The sequence below is a fragment of the Macadamia integrifolia genome, chromosome 13 (genome assembly GCF_013358625.1).
Source record: "Macadamia integrifolia cultivar HAES 741 chromosome 13, SCU_Mint_v3, whole genome shotgun sequence".
NCBI classification, from domain to species: Eukaryota; Viridiplantae; Streptophyta; class Magnoliopsida; order Proteales; family Proteaceae; genus Macadamia; species Macadamia integrifolia.
The window spans coordinates 7,752,874-7,765,156 of record NC_056569.1 but is presented as its reverse complement, the minus strand read 5'-3'; the positions used below and the strand labels follow the sequence as shown (position 1 = coordinate 7,765,156).

At 36.6% G+C, this 12,283-nt stretch overlaps 1 protein-coding gene across 1 annotated transcript; it reads right to left on the bottom strand.

Annotated features, from left to right (window-relative positions):
* Positions 1–1,924: 1,924 nt before the first annotated feature.
* Positions 1,925–2,308, bottom strand: LOC122058969. The gene has a single exon (XM_042621687.1). It carries the CDS (start codon positions 2,306–2,308, stop codon positions 1,925–1,927), a length of 384 nt encoding a protein of 127 aa, XP_042477621.1.
* Positions 2,309–12,283: the final 9,975 nt, after the last annotated feature.

Below are 12,283 nucleotides of genomic sequence, written 5' to 3'. Positions count from 1 at the left end.
AGTGAAAAAAGTGGTGAAGATCCTTTTATGACGATGATGGAAGAAGAGATGGAGGTCTACATGAAAATGATAAAAATAAAGATTATACAAGTTGGTTGCGTCATTTGATGCATAAGATGCATTTTATCTTATTACACATTAAGAAAATAATTAATCAAGTGAGAGAGAAATTCAGGCTAGTTACTCCCACTGTTTTATCCATCCCCTAACCACATTTAATTATCTTATATTGTTGCCATCTTTTATACATGTGATGTTTACCTTGTAATATTACGAATTGTATTTTGAACAGGGTCCCATCTAAATCTGTACCTAAAACCCCGTTTGAGTTATGGTATGGGCGCAAGCCGAGCCTAAATCATTTTAGGGGGGGTTGTCTCGCGCATATACGCAAACAACAAATAGATAAGTTGGAACCTCGCACTTCTAGATGCTATTTCTTGGACCCCACTGACCAAAAGGTCATTATAGTAAACACGTTACTTTTATTGAAGAAGACCTTGGCCCCAAAAGAACTGAACTATTGGTTATAGAAGAAGAGTCTTAAGTGCCTGTGCCATGTGCACTTGCAGTCGAACCAGTTGACATAAACCCCACACATGCTAGGACTCAAGAGCCTCGACATAGCGGGAGGTCTATAAGGCCACCCGATCGTTTTACTTTTCTTGCTGAAGAAGATAAGACCGTGGAAGAATTCCACATGATCTCCACTTAAATGGATGATGATCCGTACACTTATTCAGAGGCACTTAAAGATGTTGATGTGAATAAGTGGCTGAAAGCTATGTGCTGTGAAATCAATTCAATGCACTCAAACTAAGTCTGGACTCTTGTGGATCCACCACAAGACGTCAAGCCCATTGGATATAAGTGGATCTTCAAGAGGAAGAGAGGAGCAAATGGGAGTGTTGAAAGATCCAAAGAAAGACTGGTAGCTAAAGGTTATACCCAACAAAGGGTATAGATTATGAAGAAAGCTTTTCTCCAATAGCGATGATGAAATCAATTAGGATTTTGTTAGTAATCACAACACACTTTAATTATGAAATCTGACTGATGGATGTGCAAACTATGTTTCTTAATGGATTTCTTGATGAGGAAATCTACATGCATTAGCCAAAGGGGTTCACATCAAATATTGATGAGAACAAAGTGTGCAAATTACAGAGATCAATTTATAGTCTCAAACAGGCTTCTAAAAGTTGGAACATCCATTTTGATCAAATAGTCAAAACGTTTGGCTTTGAACAAAACATGGATGAACCCTATGTTTACAAGAAATTCAGTGGGAGTGCGGTTTGTTTTCTATTATTGTATGTAGATGACATATTAGTAATAGGAATGATGTGGGTATGCTTTCAACAGTGAAGAAGTGGTTGTCCCATGCATTCTCCATGAAAGACTTACGCAAAGCCAATTACATCCATGGGATTAAGTTTATGAGGGATTGTAAGAGAAGGATGTTAGGCTTGTCACAATCCACATATATAGACAAAGTCTTAGCTAGTTTAATATGGAGAACTCCAAGAGAGGAAATGTTCCTTTTCGATATGGAGTAAGCTTCTCCAAATCTAATACCCTCAATCTCAAAAGGATACTGATGAGATGAAGAGAATTCCTTATACTTTGACAGTGGAAAGTCTCATGCATGCTATGTTGTGTACTAGGCCAGACATTTGCTATTCTGTAGGGATTGTGAGCCGATATCAGTCCAACCATGGATGTGAGCATTGTACTACTGTTAAGAATATCCTCAAGTGTTTAAGAAATACCAAGGATTTTTTTTTTTAGGTAAAATATTATTTCATTAAAAGATCATAGAAAAAGAAAAAACCATACAAGATAACAATCATCAAACAAAAGAAACTAGTTGACTCTACCCTTCCACCTTCAGCATGGCCATCAACAGGAGGAAAGAAGAGCTCTAATAAAACTGAAAAGGAAGCCTCCCATCTAAATCCCTTTGCAAGAGATCAAGAATATGGGAGGGGAGGACCGCATTATCACCCGAAATCCCTGTCTTCGCCGCATCTCTGGCCAAGTAGTCAGCTATGGAGTTCCCTTCCCTGAAGTTATGTGATATCTTCCAACTGATACTGTCAAGGAAAGGATTAAGATGCATCCACCGTTGGAGAGCATACCAGGGAATTTTCCTTTGCTGAATCGCTAGCACAACCGAACTAGAGTCAAACTCCACCCATAAGCAAGTAATGTTCATGGCCTTTGCTCGCAGCAAACCCTCCATCAGACCCTCCACCTCCGCTTCAAATATTCCAGTGATACCCATATATTTTTTAGAAGTACCCATGATCCTGCCCTGATGGTTCCGAAATATACCTCCCACTCCAGCTCGACTAAGGATCAATTCTTGGTTTATGGGTTAGATCAGTTGTCAGTTATGGGGTACTCAGATTCTGATTTTTAGACCGACAAAGATGATAGAAAATCCACGTTAGGGATGACTTTCATGATAGGTGGTGGAGATGTTATTTGGAGGAGTGCAAAATAAAAATCTACAATTGATTTTACCCCTGAGGCTGAATACATAGCAGCCAGTGAAGCAGCCAAAGAAGTAGTTTGGATGAAGAAATTCTTGAGTGATCTCAAAGTTGTCCCTGAGCTTGTTAAGGATCCTATTCCATTGTATTGTAACAATAAAGGGGCAATAGCTCAAGCAAAGGAGCCTAGGGCTCATCAGAGGAGCAAGCATATGCAGTGGAAATATCACCTGATAAGGGAGATCATTGGTCAAGGTGATGTAGTTGTCATGAAGGTTGACTCATAAGATAATGTATTGGATCCCATGACTAAAGGCTTTGCACCTAATATGTTCTTGGAACATGTGGAATCTAAGGGTGTAAAGCCTATGGAGATTGACTTTGATGTACAAGTGGGAGATTGTTGAATATGTATTCCTATCAAACCCGGTTTATTAATAAGACTATAATTTTCATCTATGCATGTCATTTATTTATTGGGCTTGTAAGTTGTTCCATGGATTTTCACCCAAAATTGTTCTTGGCTAGGGATAGGACCGGACATCCTGTTCACATGGTCGTTACATTGTATGTCACCAAGGATGTGATTCCGGTACATAAATGTAAATACACATACTGAATGTGTATAGAAAAGAATCTGGTAAGAATCTCGCATGTATTACTGCTAGTTGTGTGAGGATGAGATTTGTACCCGTCACTTGAACTTTATCCTGAGAGATTATATTTGTTACAGTGTTGTATCATGTGTTTTGGTAAACCAATGGTTGATGTCCAACGTACTATATATCGGTATGCTAGACAGGTGGTCCCACATTGTTAATGAAAGAGATCGTCAACATAGGATCCACTGCCCTTAATTGAGGAATGTTAAGGAGAGTGAATGTCTCTATTTGATCCGACAAAAATCTGGTACTAGTGTCATTTTTGTAAATTGTCTATGAAATTATTTTTTGATATGAAAAATAATATTTTATTTATTATATTTGATTTAAAATATTTTTGGTGTCCGATCACGATCTTAGACTCTCTGAAACAAACACGTACAATGAGTTGGGGTTAGGCAATATTAAATTACATGCCCTATAGCTCGTTATGTGATATTGGAAAAGTGGAGGGTCTTATATGCAAATTAATGGATTTAATTATGCATGACAAAATTTACGAATATTAAATGGTTAATTATCTTTTTTTATGGAAGTGGATAAGATATAATTGGATTATATTGTCAACCATAATAGTAAAGATATAATCCCTTTATGATTCTACCTTTTCACTATTTTGTAGCAATCTTGGAATTGGATATCTAGTACATACACAAGGAAAGTTGAATCCTAGTCAAACAAGGTAACCAATCTCTAACTTAGGGGTTACTTTATTAAAGCAAGCAAAAAAGGGAGAGCACCTACACGTTTTGGCACTCCCTCCCTAATTGCTTGTTTTTTCTCTCCCTCTCCTTACTTGTGTACTTGAGAGAAAGGGTTTGTGAAACCCTTACCCTAAATAGAAAGAGAAAGTGTATGTTAAAGTATTGGAGATTCCGATTCATTCAAAGAGTTGAAGGGGTTGATTCCTTGCATTGTTCGATTATTGAAAAGCTATTATTAAGAAGAAGAACTTCACTAGCGGTTCTGAGATAAACCGTTTCGTTCCCACTAATTAATTTTTTGTTTGTACAATAATTTCAAACGCAAGAGATCTCAATCCAATCCCTTCCGCTGCACAATTGGGTTTTTGCCAACAAAACCCTGGCTCATAATATATTATGTTCTACGTTAAATGCCCTATGGCCGATGTCAGAATCATCAGTGGTGGCCCGCTAAAATAATTCCAGATATAAATTCTGGTTTAGAGTAAAAATATTGTATACATATATATATATATATATATGTTAATTCCTCGCATTGCTTGCGTGTGAAAATTTCCCAAGACCAACCCCAAACACAAGGAAAGAGGGATAGTTCTCTTCAAGAAACCTTACACTTATAATTACCATGTCAATATATTAACCATAATTTTTACTCATCCACAAAGTAGGTCTAAACTTCCCACACCAGAAAGTGCTTTGCTGAAAAAACAACTTTTGAAGGAAAAACTCAGACATTGTAGGGGGAAAAACACTAAAACCAAAATTTGAAAATGAACAGATATTTTGAAACGTTGTTTTAAAACTCGTTTTTCACCTCTTGTTTCAAATATTATGTTTGGATCATTTATTAGTTTGTTCCTAGTAAAATATATTATAAATGAGAAAAAGAACACTGTCTCTTCTATTTTTACTTAAGGTCAGCACGAATATATTTAAAAAAAAATAATAATAAAGGATCAAATACAGGTAGACCCACTTGGGAAAACTAAAAACAAAAATCAGTTCTCCTTTCCACCTTCAGCATTGCCATTAGCAGAAGAAGAGAACTGGACAAAAGAGCTCTAACGTAGCCTCCTGCTCCGCCTTTGGATTTTCCATTAGTAGAGGATGAGACTAAGAAAGCAAGAGCCAACTAATGCAGAAGAAATAGCATATCACTTGAATTTGAATTGTGGTCTCTTTGTGGCATCCCAATCAGTGCCATTGCATGTGAATCTGGGATCATCATTTCATATAGTCGACGATCTTGTCGCAACAGCATGCTTCTCTAGGCTATCCTCAACCATATTGACCTCTCTAAAGCAGTGTAGAATATTCCATCGAGTGTTATCCAGATATCTCAGCAAGGACTGCTTCGGAGTCACATTCAACCTCAATCCATGGCAGCCGGAGATCATTGGCATTTTGAATTGCATCGGCAATGCCATCAGCAAGGACTGCTTCGGAGTCTCTTCACATGGCTTCAGTGTTCAGAAATAGAAGCACACAAAATTATCATCCTACTTTGTGAAATAAGAAATTTCATCCATATTGATGTCCTAGCGCACGATCTCATTGGTCCTTGCACTGGTGTAAAGCGAAGACCGGGCAGCGATCTCTTTCCCTTTTAAATTTTACTCTTGGTAGCCAAATTCATATCAAATGCCACCACCATCTCCCCCTTGGTTATTAGATTGGTAACATGCAAATATGGAGTTGAACTGCTTTCGGGTTTTGTCTTCCTTATTTATTTATTTATTTATTTTTTTGAATTGTGTAATGGATCAAACCGAGCAAAAACCCTCAAATACCTAAACCAAATTTACTATTTTCTTCTGTTGATGTTTGCTGGAATTCACTGAACAAAGGCAATGGATATCCATCGTTTGCAGCGGAAGGTTGTAGGTCGAAGGAACTTCATTGGGTTGCAAGGGTAAAATAGGAATTTATTCGTTGCAAGGGTATTTTTGTCTTTACAAAATTATGTAAACAAGCCACATCACATAATAACAGATTCTCCCAAATGGAGTTGGAACATCGTTCACTGTAAGGGAATTGTAGGGGGTATAATGTAATTATCTATTTTACAAGGGATGATTATAACATTAGGATAAACTGCAGGGGAGGACACTGTAAATATCCCTTATATTTACAATATCCCACACGGTGACTTTATTGATACGGTTGGATTATTTGGTTGATTAAGTCAGAATGGTTCTTGACCCATATTGTATTGTTGGATCAGTAGGATGGATCAGTACGGATGAAGCTAATAAAGTAACAATTTTTTTTAAAATGAAAACTAGGGGTATTTTTGTGTTATCTTGCCCAAAATAAAAGCTCCCCTGTGATACAAGACCATAGCTAGCAAATTCAGATTCGGGAATTATTCGGCCGAAGAATTATTCGGAATAATTCGATTGATTAATTTAAGGGTTCGGTCAAAAAAGCGAACAAAATAAAAATCGGATTCGGATTCGGGAATTATTCGAGTACAAAAATAAAAGTTGGGCAAAAAATTCGGATGTTATTTTTATAATTTATTGTATCTATTTTATTTATTAAGTAATTAACTTGATATGTACACCTAAAAAGAGAAAATTATTGTAGTTCAAATATACAATAAAGATTGGGAAACCGATAAGAAAGATCACAGCCTTGATTCTGAATCCCTTATGGTCCGGAAGCAAACCTGAGTGAAGAAAGCTTGAGAAATTGAAGTACTTTAGAAATCTATCAACTTCTACTCAAAGCTTGCATATTCTAGTGTGATTTCATCATTTAATGAGAACAACACAAAACTAGAAGATCAGTATGTTAAAACCCTAAATTTTCCAACTAATTTCAGAAAAATAAAAAAATATCAGAACTTCAAAAATTCGAGAGCACCAAGAAATGTTGGATCTTAAACGCATTCAGATATCGAAATAAGCAAAAACCCTAACAGAAAAATTAGCAAACCCAAAGCAAACTAGAAAAAAAAACGACTGATTACAAAGACTTTAGAAGAAGCAAGAGAGTGAAAGAGAGTGAAATGGCTTCATATGTACCATTTTTTTGGTGAAATTCTATTGAAGAGCTAGCAGAGTAAAATCCAAGCCCGAAAATCAAACACCTCCGCCTGACGCAGCACTAACGAGTCCTCTCGAAGGAAAAATGTTCGGAATTTTTCAAACAACGCGGAGTCGCAGAGTGAAAACTGCACCGTTTTTATGCAAAGTACTGAGAATCCGAGATTTTACTTTCAGAGAAGTGATTGTAAGAGAGATTGAGAAGAGTTAGATCAGTCAGAGGAGTGAAGATTTGTCAGCAGTTTGGCACCCGTCGGTCGCCGCACCCCTGAGTCCCTGTCTCCCTGACCTCACGAGTCACGAGTCATGATTCACGAACTCACCTACCCTCATGAACTCACGATGAAGTTTTGAGCTGCGAAGATCTGGGGGAGAACCGGAGAAGCAGAAGAAAGAAGTGGGTTTTGGGAGAAGCAGAACGAAGAAGACGAGAATAATAAACCCTCGGTTTTGGCTTTTGGGCTTTGTTATTCGATTTTTTTTTTTTTTTTTAATAAAGTGTGTTTGAGCCGAATAATTCGGTTTAAAACGGTTCGATCCGATATATTCGCGTTTTTAAATCCAATTAGAAAAAATCGTGATTTTTACAGAATTTTATTTATAATTCGGATTCGGTCAGAATTTTTCGTTTAATTTGGAAAAATTCTGTTCGCACGAATTATTCACAAATAATTCAGCGAATTTAATAACTATGTACAAGACTGAACTTGGAAGCCCTTTTACTCTACCCTAGATTAAGTGAGCAAAAAAAAGAAAATTTCCAAACACAGGAATCATTGCAACCTTTGACCAAGCAGGGAGGAGGTCTGTTAATAAAAGGTGATAGGATTGGATTGAATTGAATCGGATGGGATCAATATTGACCCAACCAATCCCAAGACCTATTCCCATATCTTTGACTATGCCGATCTAGTTGCCATCCTAAAGATTGTCTTTTGGGTGAATTATGATAAGAAGAAAAAATAAATAAAAAATTATATGATTATTCACTTTAGGGTTTTCCTATACAAAACTATCCTCTTAAAGTTTCAGTTAATAAAAATACATAAAATCAGGTTTGGTTTACAAAACTACCAGCTCAAAGTTTCAATCAACAAAATCACCATTACCAAAAACCATGTTTGGCTTTACAAAACTATCCAAAACAGTAATTCTCCATCTTCCATATATAATCAGGTATTTTTTTCAATTGAAACTTTGAACGAGTAATTTTGTAAACCAAACCTGATTTTAGGTATTTTTGTTCACTGAAACATTGAGTGGATAATTTTGTAATCCTAAATCTGATTTTGGGTATTTTTGCTAACTGAAACTTGATAATTTTGTAAAAAGAAATCTAAAAATAGGTAGTCTTGTAATTTTCCCAAAAGAAATGTAAAGAAAACAAGAAAGATCTTTTCCATTCTAGAAATTTATTAATAAACTCACAGCTCAACGTTACATAGGATTTAGGGGAGAGAGAGAGAGAGATTAACCGTTCTTGAAACCATTTGGACCACCAGGATCTGGACCACTCCCGGGACCTAAAAGCTTCCGAGAAACCAAAATCTGTGTTACCGGAGGTACAGTATACCCAACTTTAAAAAGATCAGGATCCAGTTCGGTGCTGGGACTGGTGAGATAATCTCGAAATCCACTGTCGAGTCGAGCAGGCAATGCCGGAGTAGATGCAACACAGATTGATAAAACAATCATAGAAATTAAATAGTAACGATTCATAGTTACCATTACTGAAAGATTGAGGATGATAAGCCAGCGTACAAAGCGCACTTATATGGTAAGAAAGAAGCGAAAGGAAGGCCGTTTATAAGCGTAGTCAAGAAGTTTTAGAAAGGTTAATTTGTCACCTTTGATTTCTTCCAACCCAGCTTCGTCAAATGCACGAGAAGTCATCATTTGTATTCTTTGACTTCTTATTACACCGACGCTTTGTGAGGTGAGAGGAACATCTTGAAAATAAAGTCTATGTTTGGTTTTCAAAATGTAGAATGCATTTTTGACAGAACAATGACAACATTGTTTGGATAAAAGTTTAGTTAAAATGTAATTTTAATATTAGAATACTTCAGCATTTTATTGAATATCTCATAAACATCATCTACTATGAAAGTTGAGTGGTTCTCATTTAAATTTAGTATGACTTGATTCATGCTATTGCGGGTCAGTATGGACCTGCGGAACTAGTCAAACTGAACAATCTTAAAGACAGCGGGATCAGTGGAGAACGTGAACATGAGATCGATCTTTCGGCTTCAATATACAAACATTTTTTTGTTTCTCTTTTATAAGCATATAAAGACTTAACTCTAATTGGTCGGCCTTGATGAATTAAACGGCAGAGATATTTGATTGAAAACGAAATTTAGATGATAAAATCTCCAGCATGGAACAAAACGCTATTGCAAAAGTTACCCTGACTTGTGAATGCAAAATAAAATTTCATAGAATACAATACAATGAATAGCTGAATTCATATGATATAAAACTTTTCTTCCCCTTGATTTTTCATTCTCTTGGTGCTGGACTCAAGCATCCTACCTCCCGTTGATTTTCATTACAAATAGCTTGAAATCATTTGACATACATTTAAGTTCAACATACAAAATAACCTGCTATATGACCTAAAGGTAAGCCAAACCCAAATCTTACATTCTGAATCCTTGAATGCTTGGGAATTGTATCAACTTACTGGCGTTCAACTTGAGCAAAAACATATTAAAAGGGCAACCTAGGGCACTAGGCTCCCGCTATTGCAGGGTATGGGAGAGACAAATATTCTTAGACTTACCCCCTACATTGCAAAAGAGACTGTTTCTAAGTTTCGAACCTGCCGCCAACATGTTGCAATTGAACAACAATAGATTATTAGGTGAAATACCAGCAGATTTGGGTAACTTGTGTTAAGTTTGTCTCGAATTCTTGACCCATTTTGAAGATTGACCTGCTCCAATATATTTTGGTGGTGACCCAAATGAGACGTTTTCTGAGATCTGTGATGGAAATAGAGGGTTTGGGCCGATAGGCCCCCCTTGGTTTGGTTCGATTGGGCTAACCACGACCCGATGGGTCGATCCACGCCTTGGAATATATAATGTACTATTGTCTGATTGAGAAAATCATTGTATTTTGGGGGGGGGTTTCAAGCTAGGGTTTCAGGGCGAGTTTTCTTTGCTTGGGTGTAATCTCTCTTTTGCATAGTAAAACTTTTTCTTCTTTGCCTGAGGACGTAACAAACCACCCTAGTGTGCGAATCTCGTTAAATCTCTGTGTTGTGCAATCTGTCTTGGTTTATTTTATCATATTTATTGGTGTTTACTCTAACAACTTGTTTTCATTGCAATCATTTCTTGATCTGAGCTGAAATTCACTCTTACGAGAAATCCCTCCTAATCTGGGGAAGGTGAGCTCGTTGGAGAACCTCAATCTCTTCCATGACAACCTCTTAGGTAAAATTCCAAAAGAATTGTCCAACATGATTAATCTGCAAGCAATTGATATTCTCCCCTGCACTAAGTTGAGGGTATTGAACCAGGGATCACCATGTAGGTGTTTCGCTAGTCTCCATGAGTTGAAGCCAAGCAAGATGCAAGAATAAGAACATAGAAAGACAGGCCCACTAGAATGAGGCCTATTCTCAACCCCATACCAAGAATTTAGAATGGGAAACACATATGTTATATTATTTTTATCTTGCCAGAATTTATTCCACGCCTAGAATGTATTCCGAGAATGCATACCAAACATAATCTAAGAATAATTCAATGAAAAAAAGTCTAAAAAAACACAAGAAAAAACTTTGAACAACCAGAGTATGGAAATAAATTTATTTTCCACAGTTGTCAATGAGTTAGAATCATCCATGCCCCGCTGATAAAAATAAGTGTGTTCTATCATAGCAGTTAATGAGAAAGACTTTGAGGCTGACACCCTTGAAAGCAAGTGTATTGAGTGGGACATTCTACTTACTCCGACCCACGTCTCCCTCTCACACATAAAAAACGAAGACTTTTGAATTCTTATAAACAAAAGTTGTTTCAAGTGCCTATCCCCCGTATTTTTCTCCCATTCGCTTACGAGAAAAATTGAAAACAAAGAGAAAGATTTTATGTGAGTTGGAGAACGATAATATAAAATTATATATTACTTAAAAGGGGAATTAATAATAATATATATATATATATATTTTTTTTTTTTTTGAAACACAATACAAAAATTTAGAAAACAAAATCCATTTTAAAATTTAAGATTTTTTTTCACAAAATAATGATGGTCACTTGATCATTTTTACTCCTGAAAAAAAGGACTGTTTATTCTGCCACATGTAAGAGTCCATTTGTACTGAAATATTACACATTGATGGGGTTGGCTTTGATGAAGAGGCTTAAATGTTGGTTTTGATGAAAAGGCTTAAATTTAAGTACCAAATATACTGTAATGTGACATTTATAGGCTACAAGTGTTGCCTGGCCTAGCAGAACGGGTGCTTTGCTAGCCCCTTACATTAACAAATACCATTAGATTTCATAATAGCTGAATGCCATGTACTATTGTGAGTTGTGACTTATAAAACTTCCAATTCAAAATTTACCCTTGGGCTTGAACTGTAAAATCAGGTAGGGCAAGGGGTTCCTCGTTAGCAAAAAGAGAGACTGAAATTGTTACTGTTTTGAAACTTCACAATCAGTTTAACATTGGTAAAGATGATGTCCCCCAGTTGCAATCAAAGGTTGAATTATTTGATCTAATGAACCACACAACTTTTTTTCGCTAAAGAATCATTTGTATTAAAAAAATAAAATAGAGGATAAAATACATTGGGGATTACCCCTTAAACTCAACAGAACAAGAAAGCAGATTTCCCCAATCCACCTTTGGCATTGCCATCAGCAAATTGAGAAACCTAGCTTAACTCACCCTCTAAAAATTAAAAAACACCAGCCGAACTCAACACAGCCTATATCTTGGCCTATCTGAAGCGTCCATTTCCAAATCCATCTTGACCAAAGCCGACCAAGATATCACAGGAGAAGAAACCACAAACCGAGCTGCAGATTTAGAGAGAAAATCAGCGATCGTATTTGCTTCTTGGTAACAATGAGTGAGTTTCCATTCAAATACTGCAAACAATTAGTTCATCTCTGCCGACCAATCCAAGGAACTTTCTTCTTCAACAACAAAGTAACCACCGTCATTGAGTCACATTCTATCCACAACCTTGGAATCACAAGGCTCATAGCCAGCTCAATTCCTGATATAACAGCCAAGAATATTGATGGTGATCTAATATCAGGGATTGGAAAAATATAACGTTTGGAGTCGCTATCTAGGGTTAGGGCCTAGGATCCAATGGGTAAGTCCGATCCATGTTG

What these genes read in the sequence shown, in the direction of transcription:
- LOC122058969 (XM_042621687.1), bottom strand. Translation starts at nt 2,308, where the DNA reads ATGGGTACTTCTAAAAAATATATGGGTATCACTGGAATATTTGAAGCG.